Here is a 16,603-nt window from a genome sequence, read left to right on the forward strand (position 1 = left end):
CCGTGGCTGATACATAAACTCCTTTCCCCTCCCCACCAACGTCACCATCCCTCCGAAACTAACAACATGGAGTCCGGTGTTTAGAGTGCAAAGGCGGTCTTCACCGTTTGCTAAACCTACATGCTTTTCCCGGTGATCCTGAGGGAAAGCTGCGACGCTCCGGGACGCATACAGCGCAACGCACAAATGCTCTATAAGCGCCCGTGCGTTCGTGCCACTTGAATCCAAATAGGACATGGAGAAAGCGATGTGATTGGACGCAGAGGATTCCAAAGACAGGCCGCTTTCCGTGAGTGTTGCACAATTTCATCCTCACCTCACACATCCTGGGAAATGTTTAACAGTCTCAGATAGTGCTGCTGGGGAAGGACAGCGTTTGCAGATGGTCCAGTATTAATATGGCAAGTTATAAACGCATGTGAACTACATAGACGAGCACCATATTTTCGGGAGCCGGTACTAGCCTATTTTTTTTTTCTCCAGTAAAAAACGGCCTCCTCTGATATTATCAGCGTAGGAAATGAGGCATGATAAAATAGGTCAGACAGAGTGATACTCCTCATGAATTCAACACAGATTTAGTTAGGCTATTTAAATGCACTCTTTCAGAGACTAAATAGCACAGAGCAGTATGTCATTTATCCCCACATTAACCCCTTTGTAAACATCTTGCAAATGCTTATTTGTAGATTTTCTTTAAATAAACTATAAAATTATAAGATTTTTGTGGCTACTAGTCCATATCTATTGCTTTCAGGTGGTCAGTCTTAGATTGCATCTTAGTTGTGTTTGTTTTTATCCAGAAATGGAATTGCTCTTCATAATGTAGGACAGGAGAGGTGGATTGCAACTGCACACAAGCCTGTGCACCAGAGGATCATGGAGCCTGAGGATGATCTCTCGACCAGGGACCCCCAAGATATGATGTCCAACCAAGGGCTACTGCCTTCAACATCAACATCCTTACTCAACTGCACCTTCCTGGTATAGCCAAAGCCCTAGACAATGGATCTTTTTAACGTTTTTTTCTCTTTGCATTAATTTATTCCCCTTTTCCAATGGAAAAAAACAATAACAACTAACTGTTAAAACATGAATGTAAAACATTATATGTGGGAGTCATTGTTTTAATACAGTTAGATGCCTTTTAATCATAATTATCGTTGCACTGTTACTGTATACATTTCTGATTCCTATCTTTTAACAGTTAGCGTACACGTGTGTGAGAATCTTGCAACATTTTATTTCTCTCCTAAACAGAACTATGTAATGTTGGACTTGTTTCAACCCTCTGAACTCACAGGGGGGGTTATTGCATTGTGATGAAGTGGAGAAGGGTGATGGAAATGGAGATTCAGAAGGTCCAAACTGCTTTTTCCCCACACTGGAACATTGTGGTAAAGTACAGAGAAGTCCACGTTCTTCAGGCTTTCCCTCATCTCTCACATGGGACTCGGACTCGGAGAAAGAAACCTTGGATGGTAATTGTCTCTCTGCTTCATTCTTACTTTCATGTCAGTGAAAAATACATGGGTGTCTATCTAAATCATAAGAAACTCAAAAAAGTCTTGAAATGAGAATTTGCAATCATTCAGCTACATTCAGGTTGAACTATTATGTGTTTGTACTGTGAAACTTGTCTCCGTGTGAAAAGTGTTAATGGCTTTGTTTGTCTACATGCTGTATTTATAACTGTGAGTCTACTGCTTTCTGTAAAGTCATGTGTATATTGTTTGTGTTCCTGTGTGGATTCCAATGGTTTATGTCAGAGGAAGAACTTCAGCACTTTTCTAACCCTCATGGTCTGGCTGCTCACAGCCCAGGGAGTCCCACCTCTGTACTACAACAAGACAGGTGAGATGCAGATAATTACATGGAAAAACAGGTTTATAGACAGGGGTGCACATTACTTTTTTTGGCCTGGTTCTCAAGGGAGCACCTGGAGATGCTGCTTGGTACTCACACTTTACGCGGTAAACTTATCCAACAAGCTGTCGTCATCACTTTCTTCCTGACTGCTCTCCTCACTTTAACACTATTTGTTCACTGTAGAAATTAAATAAAGGTTCAAGCTGTATTCTTTATTTTATATTAAAATAATGACACAGACAACAGGAATATTAGACTGCTGTCACTTTAAAGACAGAATGCACAGATCGAATATACTGACACACATCCGGTTTCTTTCTCAACTGTTCACTTATGAAATAATCGAGAGAAAACTTGCAGAGACACGTATTTTGACATAATTTTGTGTGTTTGTGTCCATTCAAGCGCAAGTAAACGCGAAAGAGGAATCAATTCGGTGTTCGAGTGCTGTCTGAAACATGCCTCTTTCTTTCTCTGGGTGCGGCTTTGCACACAGATAAGTTTTACGCAGATGTGCACAATTTTTGCCTTTTCTTTCACTTTTAAAATCGTTTGAATGTGTAAATTGGCAAGACAAAACATGTCCAAATGACAAACTTTCACTCTATGATGGTTAAACTTACCAGTTAATCTGCGAATCACATGCGTTGCACACCTATTAATAACTAATAATTAATGAACACACTTATCATCATATTGCTATCTTACCAGAGATGGACAAAAATCCAGTAAGATTTTTCTCCTGTAAGTAAACGTGTCTCATTCTGTACCCAAAAATGTTGGCACTCAAAAGCGCTTCCCTCCATGTTTTCTGCTGCACATTGTTTATTTTTTCCATTCATGGTCACCGGCGCAGCAGTTATGTGCACCCCTGTTTATAGAAAGGTGCATATATGAGGATTTTAAATATTGAGGGGTTTGATGGAGATAAATATAGAGCTGGAACCTATTTTTCAGTCTTAATCCTTATACTTGCAGCTTTGACATTGATCCGTGCCAAGAACCTGTGGAAACCAAGCACTTATTTCTTGATAAAAACCCACTTGTCCCCCTGGAGGTGGAGAATAAAGGAGATGTTACATACATGGAGCCAACAACAGACTCCAGCCTACCGAAGCGTGCAGCAAAACGTAAAAAAACGAAAAGTACTGTACCTCAAAGCATGTTTGAATTCATGTCAATACCACCATGTGAAATAAAAAAATACTCAAGTCAATAAAACCTTTCCTTATTTACTTGCAGTGGAAAAAGACAAAGTGAGCCATCTACCAGACACTACACCAAAAGAGGGATGCCAAAAAGAAGAGAAAGATAATCAGAAAGTCCTTAATCGCAGAGGGCAGGAAGAGAAGATCACCAAAGAGGCAGATGTATACACCTTCCCAGCAGACTCTGAGCCAGAGAGTCCACCACCTGGACCTTGGGCGCACTGCACCTTCATCCAGCGCAGAAGGAAAAAGAGGGTCATACTGAGGCCTTTCTCTGGTTTAGGCACCTGGCAACGCACAACGGGAGGCGGCAGAAGGACCAGGGGAAAACCCTCTGGAGCAAAGCAGCGTAAGAAAACCGCAAAGGATGGGGGAGGGATGTTCGATTTTAAAGAGGAAAAAACAGAGAAGGTACAGGGTAGGCAGAACTCAGTAGTAGACCACCAACTGGACGGAGACTTCTCCCAAGAGATTTTCACATGTGTAGAATGTAGCATTTACTTCAAAAAACGTGCCCATCTACGTGAACACATGCTTGAGCATGGCCAGGTCGGTAGACCTGGGAAGAAATGGCAATGTGGAGAGAAAGAAGCTTGGAGCGGACATCTTAATAAAAATGCTTTTGAATGTATAGAGTGTGGTCAGGAGTTTGTAGACAAGGTACTGCTGCTAGATCATCACCGATGCCATGAGGCGTCACGGCAGAAAATCCTTGAAGAGATTGGAAAATTAAATGAGGGGGAAAAGCGGGTGGCAGTGCAAGCCAGTTGCAGTAATGCATCGGAGCCAGTCATCCAAGAGTTAACAAAGGTCAACTGTGGCCAGTTTGTGTGTCTTGAGTGCAACTTTAGCTGTGATGTGCCTCAAGAGCTTTCCGAGCACGCCAAGACGCACACCACCCGAAAAAGGGCTGGGGTTTATCGAACTTCACCCCGCTTCCAGCAGAAATCCTGCAAGAAAGGACAGGTCCAGTCCTCTGCAGATGTTACACCAACTTTTATCACTTCACCTCTCAACAAGAGGTACCCCATCCGAGCATCCAAAAAACCTAAAGAAACACAGCCCGACATTGCCCCTTCACAGGTGGACTCTAGTTCATTGTCTTGTCAAAGAGCTTCTGCAACCCCAGGAGAAGCCACAGACCAACCTGATAAAGCAACCCTGCATGCAAATACAGACCATGCGGAGGAGTCAAGGCAAACAGGAGAGACATCTCTGGCTAATTCTATGGAAGAGAATGTTCTACAACCTCAGCATCTAATGTCTCCTCCTCCAAATCCAAGGGCTGTTCCGCGGCGTAAGGATGTTGCATTCAAGAGCATAGGAAAAAAGCGCTCAGTCCGGGCTGCAAAGAATAAACTGGGGCGCACAAGAGCAAGTACAAGACTTGATCGTAAGTCGACCCTGACTACCGGTGTAACAAAGCAAGTCCAAATCTCAAACCAGACTGCAGATAAGGGCCAGAAAGAAGACATTCCAACACCAGAACCAGAGCATGATTCAGAACAAGACTCCAAAACAGGTAATTCAATAACAAGTTATAGCACCAAGACCAGTCAATGCTTAGCTGTGTAACTAAACTGGTAAGGTGATAGCAATGGCAAGGCTTCAGTTCCCAGGAAACAGACGCACTTAGGCAAAACTTGAATGATCTGCAAGTTGCTTTGGATAAGGTGTTTGCCAAATGCATAAATGTAAATGAATTCAGTAAATGCTAACACTTAGTATTGTCAGCAGCATTTGTGTAAAGGAAACTATACTTGTCAATGCAACACTTGCGTAGGGAACAAGAGAGGATGCAAAATAGCATAAACTAATGGTATATTTCTAATTAAGTTATTTTTAGTATTTAGTATATTTTCAGAAAGGTCTAATTTATTTTCCATAAATTTCTCGCCATCCACTTATAACATTGTCACATTAAATAATACTGTCATTAACCACCACAACAGAACAATTAGAATTTGCAGTCACAATTCTAATTTCATATTCGGATTTCTAATTTCATATTCTGTCTTTGGTCTTGTAGTGATGCATGCTTATGTGTATGTTTACTGTATGTATTTTTGTGCTATTGTGATGCCTAGATTCAATGTGCCTGAGTCAGTTGAACCAAATTTGTGTAATGGAACATCCTCTTCGATTGGCCACTGGTTAAAGGAGTGACTCTCCCCATTCCATTGGCCAGTTATTATAGTTGTGAGGTGTAACTTTTTGTTCCATTGGCTGATGCTCACTATTAGCCACTGTTGGTGGTACAGTGACTTTCTTCCTTCAATTTTTACTGTAGGAGAGGAACAGTTAATCCAGTCAGTGGCCATGGTCACAAGGACCAATATTTTGACGGGAGGCAAATGCCAAGTCTTGAAATTCTAAAAGCACATAGTTCACATGAGTTGTGCTTGGCCATGAACTTGGGGAAATCCCAGGTTTCACCCTGGCCTTGCACCTGAAAAGCAGCTTCTCAGCCAGCCTCTGAGGGGCAGCAGAGAGGCTGGGGTTGCTTGAGGGGCAGCAAGCCCAGCTAAGAAACAAGTTACCCCTGGTCATCATAGAGTCTTTCAGCTCTGACCTCCAAACTCCCCTCTCATACAGCAGGGTGATGGGTGAATGATGAGCAGTGCCACAGAGATCGTAAATGGTTGCAGAGTAGTCAGGCCAAAAAAGGAAATTCTGTCATCATTTACTTTCCATACTGTTGTTCCAAACCCATATGACTTTCTTTCCTCTGTTGAACGCAAAAGGAGACATTTTGATTGACATTCTCAATACTTTTTCCTTTTTTGGAGCCCCTGACCCCAATATGCGTTTGTTGTATAGAAAAGAGAAGCATGAACATTCTTCAAAATATCTTATTTCATGTTTCATAAGAAGTCATTTGTGTTTCAGACAACATGAGCGTGAGTAAAAGAAAACAGAATTTCCATTTAGATCAACTTTTATCTTTAACTCAGCTTGCCATCATTCTAACTGCATCCCACGAACGTTTTGTTGCGCAATAATCTCAATAATTGATTGCGCAATAATCATCTTTGTTTGTTTATTTTTTTCATAACTGCTAAATACTCTTTAACACTCCACTTTAATCTCAGGGAGTGAGCCACCTGCCAGTGCTCTGGATCTCAAAGCCAGCTGCTCTTCACCAAAGAAGAGCAGCAAAAAGCTTGAAGCAAAGGAGGAGGAACCCAAACTCAAAAAAGACAAATCTGATAGTCAGGGGAGGAGCAAAGAAGACACACTTGTTGCTACAAAACTAGAGGATGGTGATGATGATGATAATGAGGATGAAGAAGATGAAGATGATGAAGATGTTGTAAATCGTCTTATTGGTGCATTAACTGAGGAAGATGATGAAGATGATGATAGAGAGGGGTTGTTCAAGAGTGTGGAAAGAAAATGCCCTTATTGCCCAGATCGATTCCATAATGGCATCGGACTAGCCAATCACATTAGAGGTCACCTGAACAGAGTGGGTGTCAGTTACAACGTTAGGCACTTCATCTCCCCAGAGGAGGTTAATGCCATTGAGAAGAAATTCTCCTACCAGAAAAAGAAGAAAAAAGGTGAGGAGACTTCTAAATGTCTAGATGGTTTTTTGCCTACTATTGTTAATGTCTATGAACTTGATGTCTCGTGAAAATGTATTTTCCATATCTACGATACAGAACCAAAGGCTTGTGTAACTTTTTTTGATGTAATACTTTCCATTGCCACCTCTAGTCGCCAACTTTGATCCGTCGACCTTCAGCGTTATGAGATGCGAGTTCTGCAGTGCCGGCTTTGACACCAGGGCTGGTCTCTCCAGTCATGCCCGAGCCCATCTCAGAGACTTTGGCATCACCAATTGGGAAGTCACGGTTTCTCCCATTAATATTCTCCGAGAGCTTTTTGCCAAGCATCCAGATCTTGTTCTGCCCACTGCTCCCACACATACTCTCCAGTCAAGTCAAGAGGAAAACTCTGATGAAGAGGAAGAGAGCAGGAAAGATATGAAAGATGAGGAGAACATGACTGCAGATCTTGCCACTCTTTCTTCTGACTCTCCAAAACAGCACTGGAAAGAAAAGCACAATATCAGTGAACCAGAGGGTAAGTGAATGGGATTTACTTCTTGATTTCTCAAATAAAGATTTGGTCACTACATAGTTATTACTAAGTTCTTTAAATCACTGCAAAAATGGCTGTTAGAAAATAATGATCCAAAAAAAGTCTGACAGAATATATTTTGACAATAAGTATTTGTGATTCTGCATTATTTCTGCCATTACTCAAATGCTAGCTTATTTGAACAAAAAGAACATCTCTTGCTTAGAACTATTAAAGCACAAGACGCTCTTTGAAACATTGTAACGTCATGCTGGATAACAAGGAGGGTTCGCAAAAAAACTTGTGGAGTCATACTAGTTCAATTGCATGCAGTAAGCAAAAGGGTGAACACATACAAAATAGTAAGATCATTTAAAAATTCTGAAATTGAAATTGTTGTAATCATAATATAATTTGCAATAAAAAAAAGTTTGTATTGCATTAGAGAAAATACAAAATCACCGGTCTCACACTATTTTAAATGTAGTGTTTAGATGTCTTTTCAAAGGTTGAAGTGACATTCTAATGTTCTTACATTACTTGCTTATAAGTTACTTTTCTTTTACATAAATAGCCTGCCCTTTACTTCGCCTGCTTTGTGGCCAGAAGTCCAAAATATTGCTAGCTTACTGAAGAGAAACCTCTGAAGCTTGTGGGTGCCTTGGGGTTTTTTGTAATGCTGTCAGGGGCAGTTGTAAAAGCAGTTCTAAAGATTTTTTGTATGGTGCAGAACACTTGCTAATTTCTTAATGCAACATTCGTTAATGTAATTGATGTCTGTCTTGCATTTAATAGTTATCCTAGTCTCCGCCTTTATTCGGTTCGTCACGCCTTGGTGCGTTAGTGCATGTGTGCGGGGCAAAATGGCTGCTTCCACCTCCCCGCAGACACAAACAATAGCGGAAAAATTGTCTGACTGTAGGTGCTGTAATAAGTCCGATGCGCTGCAGCCGCTGAATGGTGAGTGCATGCACTTCCGCGCCGTGCATGGGGATGCATGAAAGATGCATATGATCGGAGCTTAGCCACTTTTCAAGCTTGCATGGCATGCAATCGTGTTAACATTTAAGACAAGCTTCTGTCATACCCGATGTGCATTTTAAATTACTGATGCCTGAAAGGGTCTAGTGAGACAGAGTGCGCGTGTGAAAAACACAGATTCCCCTGCTGTCTGTCACTTTTCTAAAAGTAAAGATATTTGACATTATGTGCTCAGGTACTTAATAAACGCAGTTTTTGATGTCCTGTCAAAATGACGGCATATATGTCTTTATGATTACCGAAATTAGGCTGAGTCTTCGCCATTTTACTTGAGGTGCTTTTTAATGTTGAAATGGAGCGCGCCAACGCGTTATTCTTGCTCTTGATTTTTATTTCTTTTTCCGCGCACTTTCAGAAAAACGTTTTTGAAAAGAATAATGACAACGCTGCTTGTTTTCTTTTATGTTGTCCTGAATAAGTTATTTAACGGTTGGCTTTAATGTTTAACTTACTGCATTTGATGTCTTTTGTCTATTTGTCTGGTTATTTCATGCGATGTGTGCCATTACAATAAATTTTCATTTTCAGTGTGAGGAGAAAAAGGGCTGATGTTGCTAGAATTGTGTCTAGGACAGATCAAATGACAGAACAGAAACGCCCACCGCAGGAACGCGTTCACAGCTTATTATATTGAATATGCTGAGAAGAGCAAGACCAGCAGGAGCTTCAAAAGAAAAACACTGTGTGCTACGACTGTAGTAGGCCTGCTGAATTTATCTCTGAGTGAATAAAATATTGGTTGTGTTTATCTAATTGTTAGACTTGAGCATTCAAAATAAAACAACTCTTAAGTCAGATAAACCTGTTGTTTTATAGCCTTGTCTAAAAATGTAGTTAAACTAGAATAGTAGCCTAATCTTGTGGCTGTTTGAGATCAAGACTATTGCTTAGCTGTACCTTATGGTTTCATCTCCAAAGTTTGTCCATTTTAAAAACACTAAGTAAATAACTACAGTAAGTTTAATGCTGCCTCAAATTACAATCTACTGTGAAAGCCCAGACTTAGCAGAGTGCTAGGGTGGGCTATGCTCATCTAACATTTTTTTTTGTGCAACATGATGCTTAAGTTGTGAGAAAAATAAAATGAGTTAGAAATAATTGTTTAGACGCAGATTAATATGTTAAACTTTTGCCAAAATAAGTGAAAGACAGTAATGATATGAAATACGATCGGAAATGTTGGACTATTATCTCAAAGTTCAAGCAAGAAATTGATGTGAATTTTAAGGGCTATATAATTGAAATGATTTATTTCATCTTTTGATGAAATTTACATCAAACTATATAGTATATTTTGTGATTGCCCTGTAAGTTTCTGTCCCCATAATGAAAAAAATATTTACCAGGTGTCTTTTAGCAAATCTCTCAAAATCACGTAGCCAGTCAATTATGCATGAATTAACTATGAATTATTTTATTTTATTATTTATTGTGCATATGGTGAAGGGAAATCTAGTAACTGTTAGTTTTAGGGAAACATTCATTTCAGACCTTTGTGGTTGTCCTTGAAAGGCTTTGACTATTTAGCTCATTTAAAAATGTTGTCTCTGTCTGTGCATATTCAGGTGGGGAGGAGGCAGAGGATGAGGAAGAGGAAGATGAGGAAGAGGAGGCCCAAATGCCCCTTACGGATAAGTTGGCCCCAAGTCCAAAAGAAAAGACCCTGTTTACTCTAGAGGAACAGAGCCCTGAATCTAAAGAGACCGATTCTATGGGTAATTTGAATTTCATTTTATCTCAACTCTTTTAATCTGCTTTTAAAAGAATAGCTCACCCAAAAATCCATATATAGTCTTTAAAAATTCACCCTTTTTGTTCCACAGAAACATAAATTCATACAGGTTTGGAATGACTTGATAGTGAGTAATTGTGGACATGAATTTTTATTTTTGGATTAAGTATTTCTTTAAATACACCTGAAGTTGCTAGTATTAATTGCATCTACATGGATATTTGAGCTGATGGGATGAAACGTCAAATACATTTGCCCTTATTGGCCTGGTCTGCCATCTTGATTTTTCTGTCTTTTTATGTGACATTTTTCAACTAATCAAAATTAGTTTTTATTTCCACAGTGGAGAAGTCAGTAAATGACTATTTACACTGCTTTTTGATTAACTGTGCAATCATGAAAAGACCAAATGTTAATGCCCTCCAAGACTCAATTGAGAAGGGTAACAATCTGATCACCTCAGGAGGTGGTTTGACATGCATACAAGATGAATTGTAAATGCATCCTGTTGTTCAAGCCATGCATACCAAATTGGTTAGCAATCCCATCTATCAAAATTCATGAAGTGAATAAGTGTATATAGGCCTTATATCACCATTTCTCTGTTTTCCAGGCTCCAACTTGTTAAAATGTGAGTTTTGTGGTACTACATTTGAGACACGTCGTGGTTTGTCTAGCCATGCCCGCTCTCACCTACGGCAGCTGGGCGTTGGCATGTCGGAGAACAGTGGAGCACCCATTGATCTCCTCCGCAAGATCACTAAGGAACGTTCAATGGATGCATGCTTCACTGGCACCTCCCCTACTATGGAATCATCTAAGAAGCCCCAGCACCATGCCCCCATTGTTCCTATACCTAGCCCCACAAAAGATGTTGAAACTGAAGAAGGATTGCTGGACACAAAGCCCCCTGTCCCGTTTTCTATAGCTGGTTCCACTATTAAAGTTTCCTCTTCCCCAGCTACTCCATCTGCAGCTGGCTCTCTGCCTTCCTCTCCATTTTTAAAGTCTCGATCCCCTTCCCCAGTGCTGAGAAAAGCTCCCATCTCTTCCTTACTACCTGTGTCTTCCCCACTTCGATCCCAGGAGCATAAGGCCTTAGGAAAGAAACAATCTACAAACCTCTCCAGTCCAACCAAACCATTCTGGGCACCGCAAGAGACAGATGCCCCTTTGAACCTTAGTAAGAAAGCATTTAATATACTAAATACTAATAAAGAATTTCAACAAATTGTTTGCGATTTGTTTTTATAGTCTTGGGGTCATCAATTGATCCTTCTTGCAAATTTATTGTCTATATGTACTTAAAATCTCTTAAACTTTTTTGCTCCTCTCTCTTTCTTTTCTAGCGATGGACATGGACTCTAAAGATATTATTTGCCAGTTGTGTGGTGCATGGTTTGAAACAAGAAAAGGCCTTTCAAGTCATGCTCGTGCACATTTGCGCCATTTTGGGATTGAGTACTCAGAATCCAAGGGCTCCCCCATTGACTTACTCAACCGTTTCATCTTGACTGATGACTTTAAGCACAAAGCAAATTCTTTTCTCTCTGATGGTCCTGAGGACCTGAGGTCCCAGAAGACCAGTATGACTTCCCTCTTACCCTCCACTTCCACTTCCTCCTCTAAGAGACATATTCCCTCCAGCCCTGTCCTATATAAAATGGCGTCTTCTTCTTTGAAGACAGCCATTGGCTCCAAAGCTACCTCGTCTTCTACCCACACCCTATTGGGCCCACCCCCAAAGAAGCTGAAATCCTCCTCTTTGCAGGTCCTTCGTTTCAGTGGTGGGGAAGTGATGTCCTTTCCTATAGGTAACAACTTTTACGTGTTTTGCATGTCCTTGTTTATTCTTTGCTAATTACATAAGGTAATTTACACACATAAACTTTAGTCTGATAAATTGTTCTGTATACTTCTATCAGAGCCAATGAAAGACGTGGGCTGCGAATTTTGTGGAGAACTTTTTGAGAACCGCAAAGGCCTCTCCAGTCATGCTCGCTCCCATCTGCGCCAACTTGGCATCACAGAATGGTCTGTGAATGGCTCACCTATTGACACACTAAAAGAGATTATAGTCCGTCGAGGCCTACCGTCCATCATGCCTCTGAAGTCCCCCAAATCCCCCTGTTCTTCTCCGGGCCCAGGAATGCCTCGGCCTGCGGTCCAGTCCTCTTCCCCACCAGGGAATGTTCTTGGGCGCCTACCTTTTCACTTTGCCAAAACACCAAGCCACAACCAGCCTACTTATCGCAAAATGTCTCCTTCGACGTCTGCTGCCAGTTCCCCCCAAACAGTAGAGCTGGTTAAGCCAAAACCAGAGCCTGAAATTGTAGAAGTTACTATGAAAGGATCAGACATGGGAGTAAATAAAGGCTACAGTCCAGAGCCATTACATTCCAGTTTAATTACTTCAGATAATGTTTATCCAGTCAATTTGGGTAAGTTTTTTTTTTTTGGTTTTCACACCTGTAGTCTATGTTTGTTTGTTTGTTTACTTTTATCATGTTTAATGATGTTAATGGATGATTGAATCATCTGTTGTCGTTTTACGGTCTTTCCTCCTACAGTCATGACTCAGGAGAAGGAACCTTCCCGTGATATTCGCTGTGAATTCTGTGGTGAATTCTTTGAAAACCGCAAAGGCCTCTCAAGCCACGCACGATCACACTTGAGGCATATGGGTATCACAGAGTGGTCTGTAAATGGCTCGCCCATTGACACACTGTGGGAAGTCATGAGGAGACAGGGCACAACCCCTGCATCTGTTGCCTTAGGTATAAAGGAGGAACCGGGACAGGATGGTGGAATTTCATTGAACAGTCCAGGCTATCAGACCTCTGCCCTGTCCCGCAAATCACCTCTTAATCTGTTACACTCTGGTTCGCGCCTCCATAAGCATGGGCTGGGAAGCATGACCTTGTCCCCCACCGCACCTGTGGGGAAGATTTTTGGAGTGTCTCCACTGAAGAAGAAGGTGCTGGTGGAGGAGGGACAGCCTGGAGAGAAGACACTGCTCATCCAATCTAAAAACTTCTCGCCTCCCCCACAGGACTATTCCTTTAAGGGTAAAGCCTCAACGGAGAAGCATGGGATAGGCCACATGGGTAAGGGAATATTTTTGTAAGACTTCTTTTTTGGTTATTCTCCATAACATTGTTTGAAGACTATTTATAGTTCAATGTCTTTGTTGCTTCAATGTTTGCACAAGAATGACTCAAATAAATAAAAGACCTCAATTCAGAATTTCAAGACTTAAAATAGACCCAATCAAGTTTGTAGTTATAAGCAAAAATATGTATTAAAATGCCCCTATTTGCTTTTTTCTTTTTACAGATGTTCCTGGTGTTATTGTGAAATATTCATTGTTTGCTTGTTTAGCATTTTTTTTTCCTTGTTGAATATCCTGATTTACTCAGAAATACGTAAAATGGTTTGTGAATATTCTAAAAAACAATGTGGCTTCATCTTTTTGTTTTTCCTTTTCAGATGCTAGTTGTGAACTCTGTGGGTTCTACTTTGAGAACCGGAAGGCATTGGCCAGTCATGCTCGGGCACATTTACGACAGTTTGGTGTGACAGAGTGGTGTGTAAATGGTTCGCCTATCGAGACGCTGAGTGCCTGGATACGCAGCCGTCCACAGAAGGCAGCAGAGATGCAGCAAAGTTATGTGCAAGGAGCCCGCTATACCCAAAAGAAAGTATGAAAGCAACTACTCCTCAGTAATTGCAATTCTGTGGTGTCTAGCTGTGAAAATATGAAAAGATTGCTCTTTCTATATCAATTAAAATTTCTGTATTCTTTTGCAGAGGTGCAGTTCCACTCTCTCACCATCCTGTAACTCTGTCCCTACAACTCCTGTTTCCCAAAAGCCTGCTGTGTCCAAATGGGCATCTCTCACTTTGCCTCAAAAGAGGGCAATTGAACGTGATGCCAACAGTTGTTCATGGGGGTTGTCCTCGCGGGGAACAGACGCAAAAAGCAGGAGTGGAAGTTCCACTCAGCATGGCCTTATTCCACAGCCTGGCGGCCATCATTCCAATAACGCTCTTCCACATGCACAGGTGGCCCATAGTGAACTCAACGTGCGTTTGCCACGAGGTCTGAGCAAAACTTTACCTTAATCTCTTCGTCTTCCTTTTTCCCTATGTATTTGCAAAATTGTACCTAAGCTGCCGATTTCATTCTCTTAAGGATTTGAGAGACGGCCACTTAAACACCCGTCACATGCTGAAGGAGCGGAGGGAGAGAGTGGTCCCCCAAAGCCTCGCTCCAGTACTGTTCCTGCCCTTGTGCCAAAGCCCCCCTCCACCCCACTGGTTAGACTTGTGGGTAAAATTTACTCACTCAAGTGCCGGTGAGTTGTATTTGCATATTAAGTCTTGTCCGTAATCTAGTGAGCTGCCTGGATATCTACAGCCTACATAACTAGAATGCTAACTGAAATGGAAACTAGTAAGTGACTCTTGTAGAATGATCTAGAATCATAGATCTAGATAGATACATAGCTTTGGTCTAAAACTTTGTATCTATCTTTTCGTGAGATCTTTGTGCTGTGAGCATGTCTATGATGCCTTAAAATGCCTTAATATCTTGGTATAGGGCTGATCGATTCCTCACTATTGTTTTCTATTCTTTTTCTATTCTTTTTTTTTTTTTTCGATTGCAGGATCCTAATCTCACCATGACTACAGGATAAAGGTCATAGAATGTTGCCTTCTCATAATATGAAGCTTTATTTGTAAAATAAAAAATACATTTCTATAGCTCTGATTGATTTTACTATTATCGAGCGAGAGGCGAATTAATTATACACTTTGTTGAAATGAAAAAGGTTATAAATGAGGAGTCGATTCCCCTTGAAGGAATCTGTTCCAACCTTTGGAATCGACTGTATTCCCAAGGCCTCAGAATCGAGGAATTGATTCCCAGCCCTAGTAGTCAGTTCATTCGGTTTTTGAACGGCTAGTGTGCATGTAGTTTATTTAAGATCATATTTATGTCCTTAGTGTAGATGAAGCCTTGGTGTGTTGATTATATTTTTAAAATAGCTTAGACATTTCTTTTTACAAATGTGTAGAACCTTATGTTTTATTTGTAAATAATTTCTTTTAGGTTCTGTGACATGGAGTTTCACGGCCCTCTCTCGGTACAGGAGGACTGGATCAGGCACCTGCAGCAGCACATCCTCAATCTTAACTACAACAAGACTGCATCACCCACAAACGACACTCCTGTCCAAAGTGACACTCCTGCTCCAAACCCCATTGTCTCAGCTGCTACTTCCTCTTCCACTACAACCACAGCTCCTGCCGCGACCCCGTCCACGCCCTCCCCAATGCCCACTTCAGCCTCCACACCTACACCCACTCTCAACCAAGTCTCCGTCCGGCCACAGTAGAGCCAATTCCTTCGCCTGCAAATTAGACCATGTGTCCCTCCTACATATGTATGGGGTGCCATCATCTTCACCAGTTATATCCCTAATTTGTTCTTTTTGGTTTCTGTATTGCTCATCTTTGAATATTTCTATCTCTGATCAAAGGGAGAGATTTTTTCGAAAATTCTCAGCTAGCGACCTTCTTACCCTGACCTACATCACAAGCATCTGTTATGATTCAGGCGAGAGGTAGGTGTGTTGCCATGACAGTTCTCATCTCCCTTTTCCCTCGAAAAGGATTGATCATTATTTATGAAAAAAAAAATTCACAGTACAATGCAACGTTTCATGCATTTATGCTTTGAAAAGGAGAAAGAGTATGTGGTGAGTTCAGTTTTGTAAGCTTTGGCCCTTATGCCCAATGCCTAAAATTTGTTGTTCAAGAGGAACTCTTAAGACTACAGCAAAACCGTTTAGCTTACCTAATGTATTGTTAAATCGTCGACAAATCAGAATTACAATCAAAAAGGCACAGAGATAAAACTATAAAGCACTTAGACAAAAGGCCTTGGCCCTTTGAAACAAAGCTTTTCTGTTTCAAGCATTTGCAAGTTCACAGTTTTTAACTGTGATAATTAAGTACAAGCTTGCACTGCCATGCAGTTATAAAAAGATGCGAGATGTTTGTTTTAAGCAGACATAGATGGGTTCATGTCAAAACGAGACATGCTTTTCCTTTTCTGTTCCTTTGGATCCTTTTCTGCTCCATTGCTAAGGGGTCATTATCCCTCTGCAATCTTGATGTTTATATTCTCAGTTGAATCTTGCAACTTAGAGATGATCAAACTTGTCTGGAACCATTTGCTGCTAAATATTTAAATAAGCTAAGCACACTTAGTTAAATGCATTGTTTTAGCACGTCCAACATTTGTACAAAATAAGCATGAGAAATTACGTCATGCCTTCCAGTTGTATTCGAACATACGTATTTATGCCTTCATTGCTCTTTCATACAGCACATTATTTTGTAGCACGTTTGCACAAGTTTATGCGATGCTTTGCATAATGCTTTGACGATTTTGATTCTAGATCGCTCCATTTTCACAGCAGCTTTCTTGTTACTTCTGTGCTTGACACAAAGTAAACTCCAAATGAAACGGTTGACTCCACTGTCTAAAAGTCTTCTGGTTGCTTTTTAAATGATAATGAAGCTTTCTGAGAAATTGCCTTGAAACAAGTTGATGGGCTGAAGTATTTTAGTCTTATAAAAATAAGACTATTAAGAT

At 40.8% G+C, this 16,603-nt stretch overlaps 1 protein-coding gene across 3 annotated transcripts; it reads left to right on the forward strand.

Annotated features, from left to right (window-relative positions):
• The first annotated feature begins 40 nt into the window (after window positions 1–40).
• Window positions 41–15,632, forward strand: wizb (WIZ zinc finger b). 3 transcript variants are annotated; one of them, XM_084125476.1, is made up of 17 exons: window positions 41–289; window positions 804–984; window positions 1,304–1,481; window positions 1,770–1,854; window positions 2,848–2,999; window positions 3,112–4,599; window positions 6,170–6,640; window positions 6,798–7,166; window positions 9,770–9,919; window positions 10,550–11,119; window positions 11,286–11,750; window positions 11,862–12,377; window positions 12,507–13,043; window positions 13,426–13,637; window positions 13,747–14,038; window positions 14,132–14,294; window positions 15,053–15,632. In XM_084125476.1, the coding sequence occupies exons 2-17, from the start codon at window positions 880–882 to the stop codon at window positions 15,336–15,338; spliced, it is 6,039 nt and encodes a 2,012-aa protein (XP_083981602.1). In that variant the 5' UTR covers window positions 41–289; window positions 804–879; the 3' UTR covers window positions 15,339–15,632. The 3 variants fall into 3 exon arrangements, with proteins under 3 accessions (XP_083981602.1, XP_083981600.1, XP_083981601.1); XM_084125474.1 differs by having other exon boundaries at window positions 44–289; window positions 2,848–3,014; XM_084125475.1 differs by having other exon boundaries at window positions 51–289; window positions 830–984; window positions 2,848–3,014.
• Window positions 15,633–16,603: the final 971 nt, after the last annotated feature.

The sequence above is a fragment of the Abramis brama genome (genome assembly GCF_963993115.1).
Source record: "Abramis brama genome assembly, chromosome: 1".
NCBI lineage: Eukaryota > Metazoa > Chordata > Actinopteri > Cypriniformes > Leuciscidae > Abramis > Abramis brama.

Bases quoted from the DNA above. Each gene is read 5' to 3' on its own strand.
- wizb (XM_084125474.1), top strand. From the start codon at position 880: ATGGAGCCTGAGGATGATCTCTCGACCAGGGACCCCCAAGATATGATG. The intron at 6,641-6,797 runs GTGAGGAGACTT...TGCCACCTCTAG, and splicing joins CCAGAAAAAGAAGAAAAAAG to TCGCCAACTTTGATCCGTCG. The intron at 11,751-11,861 runs GTAACAACTTTT...TACTTCTATCAG, and splicing joins AGTGATGTCCTTTCCTATAG to AGCCAATGAAAGACGTGGGC.